Source organism: Leuciscus leuciscus (genome assembly GCF_965113295.1).
Source record: "Leuciscus leuciscus genome assembly, chromosome: 11".
Taxonomy (NCBI): domain Eukaryota; kingdom Metazoa; phylum Chordata; class Actinopteri; order Cypriniformes; family Leuciscidae; genus Leuciscus; species Leuciscus leuciscus.
The window spans coordinates 14,752,771-14,771,756 of NC_138735.1; the positions used below are offsets into that span (position 1 = coordinate 14,752,771).

Here is an 18,986-nt window from a genome sequence, read left to right on the forward strand (position 1 = left end):
TTTTGGCTATATTATGCTGTATATTATAGGTTATTATGTGATATTAGGATATATCATGCACATTTCCTGGTATTTTCATATGGCATATTAAGCTTCACATAATTTCACATCACAGTTTTTGAAATCATTGTTTTAAACAGTCATTACGTACCTGCTGTCCAGGTTTAATGGGTGACAGTGTGATTCCCTGGGTGTTGATCACTGGCAGGATCTGATTGCCAATCACAGTGGCTATAATCTGACCCTGTGCATTGGTCAGCAGCTGTGGTGTGATTGGCTGGACCTGCAGGGAGGGAGTGCCGCCCCCTGATTGGCTGGAAGGTCCTACAGAGTTTGGCATCAGAGGGATCGTACCAATGATCTATAAAAATCGCAAGAAAAGAGAAATAAAATCCAGGTTAAACAATTCACTCAGTAATCAACCATATATAATCTATTCTGCTATCATTGAATAATCAAACACAGCTATTTTTTTGTCATGATTTGAGCGTTTAGAAACAATGTTTATGAGGCAGTTGTTGTTCGATTTTATTGGTGCTTTCAAATACTTGTAGCTTGGTGAACAGCTTTGGAGAATTTGACGTTTCCCCATTCAAAGAGATAGAAGCTGTACTTGCATGACTGAAATAGCTCCAAGAGGCGTTACAAAGATGGCCGCCGAGTGAAATGACTTGCCTCAAAGGGACTTTGGTCATTACTCCAGTCTTCAGTGTCACGTGATCCTTCAGAAATCACTCTAATTTGCTGATTTGGGGCTCAATAAATATTTCTTATTATTATGTTGGAAACATTTGTGCTGGTTACGGTCACTTTTGAACAATTTAATGCATTTCTTTAAAAAAAATCAGTAACACTTTACAATAAGGTTCATTAGTTAACAAAAACTAATAATGAACTGCACGTATAAAGCATTCATTAATCTTTGTTATTGTTGATTTCAACATTTACTAATACTTTATTAAAACCTTGTTAACATTAGTTAATACACTGTGAACTTACATTAACTATCAGAACAGCTGTATTTTTATTAACTAACGTTAACAAAGATTAACAAATACAGTAACAAATGTATTGCTCATGGTTAGTTCATGTTAGTTAATACATTAACTAATGTTAACTAATGAGCCTTATTGTAAAGTGTTACCAAAAAATCTTACTGATTGATTGATCTTACTCAAGCATATTAATGTATGTTTGCACAAAAATAGTCATATATATATGGTGGTAATAAAGAAGATAGACATGACAAAAATGTGTAGTCACACTCATAATCTTTTTACCTGACAAAACAACAAAGACATCAAATTAGAGCACTTCATACACTCCGAGGACCTCATCAGTGTCAGAGTATCAAAGCCCTCAGATTTTACCGGATCGAGGGCTACTTAGTACTGGGCGGAGAAAATAGACTGTATAACCTTTTTATTTTTGAGAGAGGCTTGAAAGACATACACACACTCATACATTACCACTTGCACTGAACCACAAACCTGGCTGAACGTACATAGTCTACACACAGACACAAGTATGTGCACATGAAAGCCCACCACACAAAATGTGCTCTCTGCTCCTCTCTAAAGGTCAGGCTCTGAGTACCTTTATGTGTGCTGGTGCACACCACTGACTGTATTATCTATCATAAGACCAGAGGAAAACTGTGTGTGTGTGTGTGTGTGTGTGTGTGTGTGTGTGTGTGTGTGTGTGTGTGTGTGTGTGTGTGTGTGTGTGTGTGTGTGTGTGTGTGTGTGTGTGTGTGTGTGTGTGTGTGTGTGTGTGTGTGTGTAAAATGCAGAGAAGGGCCGAGTTAATAATGTAGCCTCTTAACCACTCGTCCCCCAATAAAACACACACACACACACACCCCTTTATAATTCTGGTCCTACATAACGGACGCCCTCCTCCCACAATCCTTTTCACTGGTCTTCTGCACCCCCTTTCTCCAGTTGTCACAGATCAAAGGCCGTAACCCTTTGTAGCTGCAGTGTTTTACCTCTCAAGGCCACGGCTTCAATGAGCCATGTAGAACAACAGCGCTGGAGAAAAGGACTCAACGCCTCCTCCCGACACACAACAAGGGTTTATGTCAGTGGAACTGCAAGACTTAAAGCCTCTTTCATCCAGAGCACCACAACTATACTCATGAAATGCATTAATGCAGGAGATCAAAATGCTTGAGTCAAGTAACAGTATAATAAAAAACATTTGCACGTTTTTTTGAACTCATAATACACTATGGGCCCTATCTTGCACCCAGCGCAATTGACTTACACCGACGCATGTATCATTCCTATTTTGCACCCGACGCACAGCAGACTTTTCCCTCCACAGACGCACGTCGGTAAATTAGGGAATGAACTTGCGCTCCCGGGGGGCGGTGCAGCGAAAAGAGGAGGCGTGTTCCGGCGCAAACGTTCCCTGGTGCTATTTTGCAGTTTCAGAAAACAATTCCGCCACTGACCAGGAAAAACCTGGTCTAAAGTCAGTGGCGCGTTATTCAGATGCTATTTTAAGGGTGCATGCTTGGCCATAATGTAGCGTGTGCACAACACGCATACAATTTGCTTCCCTCATCTACACAGACGCAGAAGTTGCCATTTTTGCAAACCATACATTATTAAAAGGAAAAATATTCCACACGAGGGAAATCATTGTGGTGTCCATGAAGATGGTAAAAAATAGGCATAAATCTAGCTTACACATTTACCCAAATTATTATGCCTGTTTAACCGAAGCTAATTTGGGTGGGTTTCTCCCATCCCCATATGATGTCACTTCTCGCCATTATAATAGCAAGCCGCCATTGAACAAGCGCACCTGCTTTTAAAGGGAATGTGAGATGACGCTCTGATTGGTTTATTTCACGTTACGCCCCTATACACCTATGAATAATGAAGCTACTTCAGACCAACCCATTTTAGATTTGTGTCGGGCGCAAGAGTCATTTATCCCGCCGGTATAATAACAACAGTGCCCGAGATCCGCCCACAAAGTTACTTGCGTTTCGCGTTTGATACTTGCGTTTCAGATCGTTAAAATAGGGCCCTATATATTACTCACCATGAGATCAAAACACTTTATACTACTGGTCAAATGTTTCAGGGTCTGTAAGATTTTGTTTTTGAAAGAAGTTATGTTCACCAAGGCTGCATTTTTTTATTTTTTTAATCAAAAATACAGTATCAAAAATGTTTTTTACAATTTAAAATAACTGTTCTATTTTAATTCCTGTGATGGCAAAGCTGGATTTTCAGCATCATTACTCCAGTCTTCAGTGTCACATGAATGATCCTTCATAAATCATTCTAATATGCTGATTTGGTGAAGAAACTTTTTGTATTATTTTCAATATGTTGAAAACAGTTGTGCTACTTTTTTGGAAACTGTGATCCACTTCTTTTTAGGATACTTTGATGAATATATATTTTCAAATGAAAATGGATATTCAGTCAGGAAATAATATGTCCTGGACAAGGCTGGGCATTTTCTTAGCCATTTTTAATGGATATCATTAGCATAAAGTCAGTTCTATCCGCCTTTTTCCTTCCTTGGGGAAGTTCCACTTAAAAAGACTGAAACAAAACATTTCAAATCAGGTTGCGCTACAAATAATCCTTATACGTCAATTTTGTTTTTTAATGTGACATGACAAAACAAGAATACCTATGGCAAGAGCTTTTTTAGTTGCTGAATTATTTTCCACCTGATTATTTTATCTTTTCCTTTTCATTCCGATGTAACAGTATGAAAAAAGACAACATATACTGCGCATTTGTGGTCTGTTCTTCTGATTTAATATATGATATACTTTTACACTTTTAAATGTCCTTTTAATGTTTAATGGTTGAACGGTGAACAGAATAATGCTATCTCTTTGATAGCAGTTTTTGAAAATGCTTACTATTGCGTTCATAAAGAGAACCTTTCTCTGATCATTTACATTTAAACGGAAGTTAATCCCATAATTTTCAAAGTGTAATGGGGATAGGAACTACCAGGGGTCCTCCATGGAAGAATTTGCAATTATGAATTTTGCACAAGATCAGTAACATTTGCAATGTCGTTCAAAAGTTAGGGATCAATTAGATTTTTAATAAAAGAAAATAATACTTTTATTCAGCAAGGATGTAACAGTAAATAGATTTAAATGTTACAAAATATTTCAATTTCAATTAAATGCTGTTCTTTTGAAACCCCACATTATGATAGTAAAATGAGCTGTATATACTGTTTTAGTATTTACACCTGGCATAGAGGCAAGAGGTTATTTCTTGACTTCAAATAAATTGTCAAAATGTTTAATCTGCCTTGAATTAAAACAAAAGTAAATTAAAAATATTAAGTAAATTTAAAGTCAAGACAGCCACTCCCACATTAAAATGTAAGTAAAATTAAAATATAATGTACAAATCCTCTCTATATGACTCTGTCCACCAATGTTTGTTTTAATGGCTTTGCAATGTGAACATCACAATGTTTGTGATTAAATGAACATGCTATATACTGGTACACACATGGGCTGCAGACACATTGAGCTGTGGTGCTCATGCGAGAGTTGCAAGTTCGAGTCTAGCACATACTGTCAAGAAATAAAAGGGTAAAACTCTTTAAAAAAAAACAACTAGTCTGTGTACATGTCTGATATACCACCAAGACTGAAAAAGCACCATTGATCTATCGCGTATATTTTAACCTCGCCTGCTAGCGGACCCCCGGCTGCGCTAACAAGCTCTGCATCTGTATAATCTCTGACCGTTCCTCTCCTCCGCCTGTTCCCTCCTCTCTTTGACATAATGACGATGGAGCGGTGGAAAAAAGGAGGGCTGACTATGTGTAATTCACCCTCACCACGGCTCATTTGGTTGCGTTGCTTCGCATTAAGAGACAGATAATTTATCTCTCTCTCTCCCTCCCTCCGTCGCTCTTTATCGCTCCCTCTCAATCCTCCGAGGCCCTCTCTACTGCCACTTAGCATATTTTATTGTGCGGTGTGGCGCTCGTGTCCCCCGACATGGCATTTGCATGCCGTCTTGTCTCAGGGCTTGTTCCGCTCAATTATTCACTCTCATTGGACTAAGTGGCTGCTCTAACACGAGCAATAATACAGCACACGAGCTGACAGCTACATACTGTCCCGGGCTGCTCTGAATAGCCACGTTCACTGCGCTCTCAGCTTACTGTGGCATACAGGACCTTGTTTTTACAACTGCAACTGCATTAACCTCAAGAAAGAAAAAAATTATAATCAGGCATTTCTACACATTATTATGAAGCTTTAGAGATTCAATTTCTTTCACTAATTCAATTATGCAATCAATTATGCTGTACTTTGGTTCCCAGCAGGCACTGTGGCAAAACTAAATTATGCAGATTACCGTTATTGTTTGCTACATGTAAGTGTGTCTAATATTTTAATTTGATGGCTCCTCAGTCTGTTCAGATCATTTTAATAGGGATATGTCAAGGCTTGTTATCTAAACGTTCTAATTAACACCGAACAATCCAAAGCCAATCGACTCTATATGGAGCCTAAATGAGGATTAAAATTGATTTCAGATTCAGAAATTAAAATTAATGAAGTAGTTCACCCAAAAATGAAAATTCTGTCATCCGCCATGTTGTTCCCAAACCAATATGACTTTTTTTCTTCTGTGGAAGATATTTTGAGAGAAAAAAGAAGACAATTTTGAAAAGAAAAAGAAAACAAATCAATGGAATCCAATTCTATGTTTTCAACCATAGTGACTGTCATTAGATTAGACATTATTTTAAATTTCTTCTTTTATGTTCTTCAGAATAAATAAAGACATACAGGCATGAGGGTGAATAAATGATGACTAGGGGTGTAACAACATATCGTGTCACAAATTCTCACAATATATCGCAATACAAAAATGCATCAATATGTATTGTGTATAATTCACCCAAAATTAAACTTTCTGAGAGAAAAAATCCAAGTTTACAGAGTTTTAGTGTCACTACATTAAACTACTATACTATATATTGTTGAATATAATGTATAATAATGCAATGGGGGAATATTTGTGGGTCCTGATAATGCCAAATGTCTTATGTTACAAGTAAAAAGTGGCCTACATTATTTTAAATATATCTAGTCAGTGACAGAGTGCAAGCATATTTGTCTAAAATAATTATGTATTTTCAGCTTCAGAATCATCAATATTTATATTCTGGTGTCACCATTGTCCTGTGCAATTGGTTACCAGCACCAAGTCAAAGCCTATTCATTTACACCCACAATGTAAAACCGAATTTAGCATTTTAATCAACAGTACATTTTTTGTTAACCTTTTAACAAATGTCTTGGAGTATCGCAATAATATCGTATCGTGAGTTCAGTATCGTGATATGTATCGAATCATGACATGAGGGTACCGTTACACCCCTAATAATGACTGAATGTTCATTTTTGAGAGAATTACCACTATACGTTTTTTTTTTATGTTGATGTGGGTTGAAATTGTTTATGTATGTACTGTATGATGTTTGTCTTAAAACAGCGAAGCTGGAAAAAATATGCTGAAGGACAAATTAAATGTAAAATTGTTTCCTTCAATGTTTGACATGTTAGAGTTGACATGTGCCTCATGAATCCTTATAAGTAGCAAATAAAAATCCATCTGATTTGGTAAAACCATGTGAAACATAAGTGAACTTTGCCGGTGACTCGATCACGTTGGGTGTTTGATGTAAACAATCTCCTGAAACATTGTCAACCAATCCGGCATGAGCCTGTGCTACACTCTTAAATCTGATCATGTATTTGTCCGCATGAGAAACACCTGCCTGAAATGGCAGGAGATAAAAGAATTACTATGAAGTAAATTCTAAAGGGTCCATATATTGTGTCATACATCTGTTATTTTCTTGTTCTTATATATGACTTGCTTTTGTTCCTCTGCACTTTATACATGCGTTACACTGTGGTGAGCGTTCATCTCCCTTCCTACTTTCTCTCTCTCTCTCTCTCTCTGTTTCTCCTCTTTGAGCAGAACTCATTAGGATTATACTGGCAGTGATTCCCAGGGAATGTCATCTCTTCCTGCAGCCAGGCCAATCTTCAGCGTTAGCCATGGCCGCCAGGCAATATCCCTGCCCATTTTCTGCCCTACTGCCCGCTGTTTGGAGGGGAATAAGATGGGGACACATATTGAGAGAGAATTCCAAACTTCTAACACCCGTCACACAGATCAGAAACGGTCAAACACTACAGTCTTGGTAAAAGTTATCAACTGCTTAGCAATATGGTTAAATAACAAGGTTTTTTTTGTTTGTTTTTTAAATCTAAAGATCAATGGAAAACTATTAACATGACTTCTGGATTTTATTGGTAAGAGTTAATGCTAAAACAGTAACACTATATTATGTGTCCATGTTATTCATATTGCATAATATAATTAATCCAATTATACGACAATTATCATTTTAAAAGTAAGATATACACAACAAGTATAAACTGTTCACTATTTAATCAATGTTTAAGTTTAAATTTATAGTACTATAATATTTTTATTATTATTTAAGTTCATACACTACACGGTTGAGTACATAGAGCATAAGTACATAGTGTATAAGTAGATTCTATTTACACTAAGTGAAAATAGCATATTTTCTTAGTGATAGCTGCTATTCACACTAAGTTTAATTAGCAACAGATTTTATTTACAGTGTAAAAATAGCAGTGTTTTCTTTGCAATAAGTGTAGTGGTTAAATGCTATTTATACTTATAAATATTGCCAGATACTATTTGCACCTCAGTGTTGTTGTACATTAAACGGTATGCAATAATAACAGAGTGTAAATGATTATACTTATTAAATTATTAAATGGATGGCTCCTTATTGGTACAATAAAGCCCTCCCTACACCTACCCTTAACCGATAAACACTTTAATATTAAACAAACGTTAGACACTTTATTTCCAATAAATGCCTCTCCGATCTGATATGTGATGGGAAAGGGAATAGGTTGAATCCGCCCCTTTCTGGTTGATTTGCGTCAAAACTTTCTGCCACGCGCCTTACCCCAACACTATAGCTACTGTTGACAATCCAGAGTCTTCTGTAATTTTGTCTGTCCCAACCAGACGTCAGGGGGCGGAGTTAGTGTAAATAGCCTCTGCCAAAAAGGCGGGCTATTTGCACTTAGCGTAAATAGACACTCCGTTATTAATTTACTTATTTATTTGTTTATTTTTTCACTATTTTCCAATGGAGTCTTTACCCACATAAAATTAGAATGATTTAAACGAAGGATGATGAAACCAAGTTGAAAATTCAAAGGAGGGAGATGTTTAAAGCCAAACAGTGTTAAAAGAGCTGGGAATTTCCCTGCTATCAGTCAGGCCCAGAAGAGACCGCTAAAGTCATTGTGGTGAAAAACTTTGATCTTCCTACTCATTTGATCCTAAGCAAAAAAAAAAATATATATATTGTTTCTTTTCCTTATAAAAGACGAATGACTAGACTTGACAGTGGAATGGCAGAGGACCGTTTTAGACCGTCCGTCGCATATGCAGATTGATATCTAAAAGTTGTATTTTATTTTTCTTCTTCTCACTAACATTTTGATATTTTAAATTAACCGAACGCCAACAATAAAAAGAAATAGCTAGGTTAGCTGATTACCTCACAAGTCCATAGGTAACGCCATCAGTTCGTACCATACAAGTGGATGCAATGAGACCTGTTTGTTCATGTGACGTTTGGCATAAACCTATTATTTGTCAAATTATAAATAAAACAGTTAAACATATCAGACTAAGTCATATTCAAGTAATAAACATGCTTATTTGAATATGTGTTCATTCTAAGATACAGTAACATTTATTTCCTTCTTCAAATGTTACCATTAAAGGAATAGTTCACTTCAAACTGAAAATTCTGTCATCATTTACTCACCCCTCAAGTTGTTTCAAACCTGTATGAACTTCTTTCTTCTGCTGAACACAAAGGAAGATATTTTTGAGAATGTCAGTAATCAAACAGGTCCAAATGGGGTTCATCGACAGTCTGGTTACCGACAATCTTCAAAATATCTTTGTGTTCAGCAGAAGAAAGAAATTCATACAGGTTTGAAACAACTTGAGGGTGAGTAAATGATGACAGAATTTTCATTTTGAAGTGAACTATTCCTTTAACGCTCAATCCTCCACTAACATAATGCACATCCTTTTCTGAGACCCAAAACGAGGCGATATTCAGCTGTGTGGCAGCTGAGAGAAAACTCTGCTACTTATAGACTATGCTCAAAGCAACACTGCCAGAATTGTGTTATTTCAGTAATCTATTATCAGGCCAACATTAACGCCTAAGAGCTAAATCAACACCCTATCCGAACAAAGAGTGCTTCAGTCTAAAACAACACATTGCCTCACCCCTTCAGTCCAACCTTTTCCTTTTTCTTCTTCTTTTTTTTTTGTGGGGGGGTCTGTGGCAGCATCTGCTGCTCCCCTGGCCACGTCTGCGGCCTGTATTAGTATCATTTTAATGTTAAAAGCAAAAGAAGGGTAGGGGACGAGGCTCAGAAGGGTGGTGGGTGTTTTAGCAGGCTCAAACTGAATAATGTGCCTCAGTAATAAGGTCGAGAGCAGAGCCTGTAGCCCTGGGCTTTGACCGTCTCAGTGACCTGATTATGTCAGCCAGTGTCAGCCGCCACGACACTACAAACACAGCGCATCCCATCAACGGCATCGCCATGCCAATACGTCCAGCCAAGCCCTGCAGGCATTCAGTATAGACAAGGCCATACCAGTTTGTTAGGTAACATCTACCGTACACATGCACACACACTTGGTGTGTTCTCACATGAGTGACAATTTATCATACACTGAAGTACACAATATTTATTTTAAATACAGACAAGAACTGTGCATTAATCTTCAGAATATTAATCAAAAGTTATACCTGAACACAATAGTTCTCAACCCTTTTTTTTTTTTTCATTGGACATCATGTGGTGACCCAACAATGGTAACAAAATGGAAATAATTATAATTGGTAACACTTTACAATATGGTCTCATTAGTTAACATTGGTTCATTTATGGAAGCTTGTTTCCACCACAGAATAAAACGTTTTAAAAGATAATTGACTTTTTATTTCACAATTGCGAGTTTCCATCTCACAATTGTAGGGTGTTGATTTTAAAAGGTTTTATTAATTCAGACTTTTTTTTCTCGCAATTGCAACTTTGTGTCATGCAATTCTGACTTTATAATATGCAATTGTGAGTTTATATCTCGCAATTCTGACTTCTTTTCTCAGAATTGCGAGTTTATATCTCATAATTCGGACTGTATAACACGCAATTGCGACTTTATATCATGCAATTCTGAATTTATATCTCCCAATTGCATGTTATAAATAAAAAAAAAACATTTATATAAAATTGCAATTCTGAGAAAAAAAGTCAGAATATGCAATTGCGACTTTATATCACACAATTCTAACTTGAATTGCGAGATGTAAACTCACAATTTTGAGATAAAAAGTCGCAATCACCTTTTTTTATTTTTCATTCTGTGGCGGAAACAAGCTTCCATATTAACTACTTTAGTTAGCATGAACTAAGAATTAACAATACTTCTACAGCATTTATTAATCTTAGTGTTAATTTTAACATTTACTAATGAATTAAAATCAAAAGTTGTATTTGTTAACATTAGTTAATGCACTGTGAACTAACATGAACAATCAATGAACAGCTGGATTTTTATTAACTAACATTAACAAAGATTGATAAATACTGTAACAAATGTACTGCTCATTTTAAGTTCATGTTAGTAAATACAACTAATATTAACAAATGAGACCTTATTGTAAAATATTCTCAAATAATAAAAAGAAGTAAAAGAATACATACATATATAAATATGTACAATTTTAATAATAATAACATTTTTATAAAAATATATAAAATAACATACATTTTATATGCAGTATATGGTTGGTAAGATTTTTTTTGCTATTGAAAGAAGTCTTTTATGCTCACCAAAGCTGCATGCATTTGAAAAAAAATACAGTAAGAAACAGTAAGATTGTCAAATATTATTGCAATTTAAAATAACTGTTTCCTATTTTAATATCATTTAAAAAGTAATTTATTCCTTTGATGCAAAGCAGAATTTTCAGCATCATTACTCCAGTCTTCAGTGTCACATTATCCTTATGCTGATTTGGTGCTCAAGAAATACAGTATTTGTTCTTATTTTCAATGTTGAAAATAGTTGTGCGAAAACAGTTTTGTGGAAACCGTGATATATTTTATAACAGAAATTTTTTGTAGCATTATAAGTATCTTTACTGTCACTTTTGATACATCCTTGCTGAATAAAAGTAATTTCTTTAAAAAAAATCATACTAAACGCCATCTTTTGAGTGGTAGTGTATGTTTAATAAACACATTTGTGTGTACTAAATGTATATATCCACACATGCATCTGCCTAATGTGGCCTGTTTCTACAATGTTATAGATGAGTTTGATTTGACAAATTGACTTTAACGTCAACAACAAAAGATATGGAGACAATTTTCTCCTCCCTGTTAAAAGTTGATAAGCCGATTTATTGTGCTGCCGTCACTGTGCATATGGTTCCTTTTACATATAAAACGTCATTAGATTGTTTTTGATTACATTTACAGCCAAAACTGTTAAAAGCACCCATAAAGCCTTCAATAAGAGTGCTACATAAAGAGGCTCCCAGCATGCAATTTCTCAAACAATGCTTTCCATCGTACAGAAGAGAAAGTGTCAATGCGAGGAGGGGAATGAGACAAGGGTTAAGGTAAATAATGCTGTTTGTAGCGTGAAAGGGCACATTGGCTATACAATCTTTCCTTTAATATGGGAGCGGTGCGCACCTGCGATAAGATGATTCATTAGATAGGGCCCTGGTCTGACAAGCCTCATCGTTCAAGCCTCTGGATACTGATGGAACAATTCTGCAGCCGGCTCCGTAAATATGACAAGGTCAGCATTTTATCCCCTGCTCTCCCACACTGCTGTCCAATCTAAACACAACGCCCCTCTCTGGCTCGCTCTAACATGGCTAAAGACGGGGCACGAAGGTCAGAACTGAAGAGTGGATTTAGGTATCTGAGTAACATTACACTAATAAAGAAAATCATGTTCATGCCACTCCAGAACACTTCTCCATGTCTACTTGTACTTCGTCTTATAGTTCTATGAGTATCGTGGGGGACACTTTCAGCTTACATGTGCATTTTAAGTGGGCATAATCTTTTAAATGTGCGGTTTGTTTATGCATGTACCTGTCCTTGTGCATTGGTGACCAGTTGTCCAGTGACCCCCTGCAGACTGGAGAGAGCATTCCCAAACACCTGTGACCCGGCAATTGATCCCATCGCTGCTGCTGCGGCAACCGCTGCCTGACTGGCCAGAGGGTTGAGCTAAGGAAGTGAACACAGAAAGAGAAACTAATGATTTGACAAATTGATTACAGTAAGAATTGATTCAATTTAGAGGTCTTTTTCACAAAAATTCTTAAATATGGTGACAGCTTTAAATCAGATACATTTATACCAAATAGAACCAATAATACTTAAGTCAAACAAGAACTGAATTAGAGCACATTCATGTTTTGTGTTTAATGGATTAAAGATAAAGATGTTCCATGGATGAACGAAATGAGGGTGAGTAAATTACAACAACAAAAAAAAAAAAAAAAAAAATTTTGGGGGTGAACTATTCCTTTATGTATGTATGTATGTATGCATTTATGTATGTATTTACAATTAAGAAAGTTAACAAAACTGAGAAACTGAATGAACAGTTTTGATTGTTTTTTTTTTCCAAAATAAAGCTGAATTTGTTAATAAAGCAGCATAAAAGGAAAAATGCAACTTGTTTTAACTTGTTCAATAAAAGCGTAATTGCAACATTTTCCACTCTTTATGGTAAATTGTATTTTTCTCCTCATTTGTAAGTCTCTTTGGCCCAAAAAAAAAGAAAAAAAGTAAACTTTGTAAAAAGTTTTTGCATTGGTCAACATCATTGCCAACATAAGATAACAATAAAATACTGACGTTTTGGTGCATTTCTCAGATCATAACTGAAACTCTCTAAACTACTTGTTCAGCCTCCACATCCTCTAGTCACTTGTGCACATCATAAAAGCAATTTCTCATTCTTATGAACAAATTGCAAATGCTTTGGTACATTTATGCAATTGATTATGTACAATTGTCTGCTGTTTCCTACACTATCAATTGCTTATGTCATGTTGATCAAAATATATTATACTGGTTCCCTGTTGAATAGTCTTACCCCTCAAAACATCTAGGCATTAGTTCCTTGCATAAGTCATTAATGCAAAATGGTTGAACTAGTTGTCATAAACTGTCAAGCATATTTTCTATACATTTCTATTAGACTTTTTTTGGTAAATGTGTCCTGAATTGCGGAGGGGATTTTTTTATTTCACTAATGAAGGGAAATGTAAAGGGCTAGATGATCTCTAAAGCAGTTCTCCAGTTCTCTAAGATAGCTCAGAGGTGCATCTCATGAAGCTTCATTTGGCAAGCATATATAGACAGTGCACAACACAGTTACAAATTCTGAAAATGGAAGAACAACAAGGAAACAAACAGGGTCAACAGCTGGGAAGAAGAAGAGGAGTAAGGATGTGTGGTGACAGTGCATGACCGTGTTCTCAATAATAGCCTTATTGCCGTGGTGGGTCGAAAGATATAGCCGAATGTTGGGAGAACAACCTCAATCACGTTGTAGAACAGGTATGTAATCAGAAAATGTTCACTATACTTTAACACTTTATACTTACTGTAAATGCTATATTACAGTAGTCCACTTGCATTTTACATTGTACAGTAAATATACTTGGCAAAATGTACAGACTTTCAGCTGTTTGCAATGAACAAGTCCTTAAAAAAAAAAAAAAGGCTCAATACAACAAATGTTTCAAGTGGTTTCCCCAAATTCAACTTTTAATGCAACTTTTAATGCCTTCTCCAGTCTCAAAATTATTCAACCCCTTCATGGCAAGCATATTTAGTACTTAGTAGAACACCCTTTTGCTGTTATGACCTGCTGCAAATGAGATGTACAACCAGACACCAGCTTCTGGCAGCGTTTCTGAGGAATCTTAGCCCATTCCTCATGAGCAATGGCCTCCAGTCCAGTAATATTCTTGGGTTTGTGTGCTGCAACTGCCTGATTCAAATCCCACCAGAGATGGGGTTCAAGTCAGGTGACTGTGAGGCCAATGTAGAATCTTCCAGGACTTCTTCTGCAATCAAGCCTTGGTGGAATCTGAGGTATTCTTGGGATCATTGTCCTGTTGGAAGGTCCAATGACGCCCAAGCTTCAGCTTCCTCACTGATGGCATGATGGCATGAAAGATACTTTTTTTCCAATCTTGCCTTCCACACGCTGCAGGTTTCGAGTGCCAGAGGATGCAAAGCAGCCGAGGCCCACCATGCTTAACAGACATAGGGCCCTATCTTGCACCCAGCGCAAGTGACTTTGTACACCGACGCATGTATCATTCCTATTTTGCACCCGCGCAAAGCGGACTTTTCCCTCCACAGAAGCACGTCGGTTAACTAAGAAATAGACTTGCGCTCCCGGGGGCGGTTCAGCGCAAAGAGGAGGCGTGTTCCGGCGCAAACGTTCCTTCATGCTATTTTGCAGGTTTAGAAAACAATTGCGCCACTAACCAGGAAAAAATTGTTTAAAGTCAATGGCGCGTTGCGCATGTTATTCATATGCTATTTTAAGGGCGCATGCTTGGCCATAATCAATGTAGCGTGTGCACAACGAGCATACACTTTGATTCTCTCATCTACACAGAAGCAGCAGTTTTCATTTTTGCAAATCATACATTATTACGATAGATAGATAGATAGATAGATAGATAGATAGATAGATAGATTGATAATTAGATAGATAATTAGATAGACAATTTATTATAAAAGCATACATCTAGCTTACACATTTACCCAAATTATCATACGCCTGTTTAACCGAAGTTAATTTGGGTGGGTTTCTCCATTTCAATGTAACTTCTCTCTTTTACGGCCGTGACGAGAGCGTTGCTCTCCTTGGCTGTGAACCGCTCCTGGCGCGCGCCTGGCAAATCCGCCGTTACAATAGCAATCCGCTATGGAAAAAGCGCCTCTGCTCTTAAAGGGAATGTGAGATGACGCTCTGATTGGTTTATTTCACGTTACGCCCAAACCACACCTATGAATAATGAAGCTACTTCAGACCAACCCATTTTAGATTTGCGCCTGGCGCGAGAGTCATTTATCCCGCCGGGAAAATAGCAACAGCGCCGAGACCCGCCCACAAAGTTACTTGCGCTTTGCGCTTGACACTTGCGTTTCAGATCGTTAAAATAGGGCCCATAGTGTTCTTTTCACTGTGCCTGTTGCCACAAAATCTTGCTGCAGGTCTTTTGTAAGGGTTTTTCTGAATCTGCCTTCTCAGAAATCGGTTTGCAGTCGTTGATAGTTTCCTTTTTCTTTTTCTGGCCCGTCCAGGTAGTGTAACCACTGTTCCTTTAACTTTGAACTTGCATTTGATATTTCATGTGTTCTAGCTCAAGCAAACCTGGTGCAACTAATGAAGCCCTTGATTAGTTGCATCAGGTGTGCTTGAGATAACACCTGTTTTGCAGATTTGTGGTGTTGTAAGGGATTCTATTCAGGGGGTTGAATAATTTTGAGACTGCAGAAGTCATGTGTTGAGCTATTTCAATTACTTAGTTTGATTTGTTCATTGCAAGCAGCTGAAAGTCTGTACATTTTGCCAATATACATGATTTGCAATGGGGGTTGAATAATTTTGATTACAACTGTATATTACAGTAAATTACTTTTGCAGGTAATCCATTGTGTGGTGCTATTTGTATGAATTGTTTTGAGAAATGCAATAATTGGTTTGCAAATCTTAAGGATGAGATAGATAGATAGATAGATAGATAGATAGATAGATAGATAGATAGATAGATAGATAGATAGATAGATAGATAGATAAGGCAGGCAAACTTTTACTCTTTTTTTTAACTCTCATCTCATGTTAATAACACACGCAAGCACACATACAAATGCACAGCTGAATAAATCAACCTAACCTCCTAATAAGCCGGGTGAATGCAGTGCTTATTTGGTTGCAGAGCTGCAGAATACAGGCTTATTAGGTTCTTTAAGTAGATCAAGAGCTCACGCAGGACTGCACACAGAGTCCCCAATTACTCATCACTATGAGGCAGTAATGGAAACAGCGCTCCGAGCAGATGTAGGAGAGCAGGCGCGGTGACAGCAGACAGAAAGAGTAAAAAAACAGCATAACCTAATGGCAGTCAACAGTGATATAGACAGCAGGTTATTTCTGAAATCAAATTGCTATTCTTTTTTGACAAGTTCTGAGTTTGCTTTTGCTACGAATCACAAAGCGTATAATCCCAAAAGATGCTGTCAGAACAAGAGTTCACAGGTGTGCGGTGATGATATTTTTGATGCCACTGCCTTAAAGGGATAGTTCGCCCTGTAATTAAAATTCTATCATCACTTATTCCCCTTAACGGCGATTCAAACATGTAAGACTTTCTTTCTTCTGTGGAACATCAACATAAAATTTGGAATAATACAGTGGGTGAAGCTTTAAGGCTTTCAAAAAGGACACGCGCTACCATTCAAAAGTTTCTCACCAATGCAGCATGTAACTGATTAAAATAACTGTTTTCTATTTTATTATATTTTACAATGTAAATTACACCTGTAATGGCAAAGCTGAATTTTCAGCATCAATACTCCAGTCTTCAGGGTCACATAATCATTCAGATATTCACTCTAATATGCTGATGGTGCTCAAGAAAACGTTCTTATTATTGTCAATGTTGAAAACAGTTGTGCTGCCTATTATTTTTGTGGAAACCGTGATGTTTTTTTAAAGGATTTAAAAAAAAAAAATTTGTGAACAAAGTTCAAAAGAATCATTTTATTTCAAATGGAAATCTTATCTATTTTATTACAATGTTTTTACTGTCACCTTTGATCAATTTAATGCATCCTTGCTGAGAAAAAGCATTCATTCCTTTAAAGCTTTTGAATGGTATTGTAAAAGAAACATTACAAGCTCTTCTTTGCTTGTTCATAAGAGTTCACGAATGAAGTAGTTATCTTTTGAGTCATATCTTTTGAATGAATCAGTTTGTTAATGAATGGGACTGATCGGGTTTTTTAATCCTTTTGAATCCATGCGAATCGTCCGTTAATTACATGTTAAAGCATGACAAGAACATTCTATTCTATTTCCTTTTTATTTCTTGGAAACAGAAGATTCGGAATGACACAAGGGTGAGTAAATGATGACATAATTTACATTTTGGGATGAACTAAAGTAGTATCCGTCTCTAACAAATATCAGCCTATATTCGTGTTTCCTGTCTCCTCTGTCCGCACCCCCCATCTCTCAGCAGGGGCCATTCAGCTTTGTTAAAGTGAGAGCATTCAGCTGCTATTCATCTTTCATCTTATCACACCATCATATATTACCAGGCTCTCTGAAATCAAATGATGAGAAAATACCACGGAGCGATCAATACTTTTTCATTGACAGTAAAGGTTAAGCACATTAAGAATGACACCGCATTTGTCTTATGAAATCATATTTCATGTTGGTGGCCTAAAATTGGCTGAGATTGATACTATGTCCCCTGGACTGAAAGTCACCCTTTTTTATCACTAATCACAGAAATCGCCTCTTTGTAGCCGGCGTTTCTTTGTCCTTCTGCAAAAGTCAAGTGCCAGTTGATAATATCAGCGACCTAAAATGTTAAGGGCAACGATTTTAGCTCCTCAATGCCTCACCATGTGGCTATTGTGAGCGGTAAAAGCTCTCAAAGACTTCAGGACATTTCAGCCTTTCATCTTTAGCATTTGTCAAGAGATTTGCAAATGATTCTTCTATGCAGAGGCAACAGACGTTACTTAAAAACAAATACGCTCAGCCTTTTTATCGTTGCGCATTAGTATAATTTCAAACTGCTTGTGATTTTCTTGCAGAGTGTCCCAGTGACACAGTGAGTGCTTATGCTGTTAAACAGAAAAAGGAGAATAGCTTTGTGATTGCAGGAAAGGTGCCTGTGTAGAGAGCATCTTATCTTGGGCTAACATCTTCAGATAATAAAAACATGTATTTCTGAGAGGGGCGAGATGCAGAGAGAAAGCGCACGAGAGAGAGAGATGGACAAGGATGGCAATATCAAGCAGGGATTGAAATCATAGATAATCCTCTCACCCTATCTGAGGGCAAACACTCTCTCTTTCTCTCGCCTTCCCTTTCACTTTGACGGAGAAGATGAAACACGTTCTCCTGGAATGATAAGAAGTCCAATGAATTACATGAGCTGATACATATAGGATCATCTTTAGTGATCCACTGACATCTGAATCTGCTTTAGTTCATTTCCTAGCTTAACTTGAAAGGAAAGTCAAACATTGTTTCAGAGGAAGTATCTTAAAGATGAAGTGTACACCCTGTCCCAAATATGGTCTCATGCTCACAAGCACCAAATTGAGGTCTATTTTTTTTATTATTATTAAAAAAAAATCGGTAGATGCTGATATTGGATATTTCTAATTGTGCATGTTTGTTTTTGTCATTTTTACATTTTGATTACCTTTGTCATCATCTAAAACTCACTTATAAACAATAATTGAATAACAGTCAAATGCAATCTTAAGCAAATCTCAAAATGAATATGCATTTTCATACTGTACTTTATAATGCTGTGAATTTATCACTTTTAGCTCTTAACATGCATGGTTTTAGTTGTAATTTTTTTTTCCATTTTTTCCCCCCATTTATTTAGACAAAATAGCATACATTTTAATGTTGGTCTATCAGTTATCGGGTTACACTTTATTTTACAGTTACTACCTAGTTATAACCCAGTTATTGTAATTGCTATAACAAGTACAT

The 18,986-nt window shown here is 36.7% G+C and overlaps 1 protein-coding gene across 1 annotated transcript in view; it reads right to left on the reverse strand.

Annotated features, from left to right (window-relative positions):
* The window catches only part of pou6f2 (POU class 6 homeobox 2), a gene marked incomplete at its 3' end in the record, with an annotated part of 121,139 nt that overhangs the window by 11,160 nt on the left and 90,993 nt on the right, over positions 1-18,986 (reverse strand). Inside the window, exons 6-7 of the mRNA XM_082183998.1 lie at positions 12,293-12,430; positions 152-361 (exon numbers count right to left, since the gene is read on the reverse strand). Of these exons, the coding sequence (XP_082040124.1) occupies positions 152-361; positions 12,293-12,430 (348 nt within the window). The remainder of the gene's footprint in view (positions 1-151; positions 362-12,292; positions 12,431-18,986) is intronic.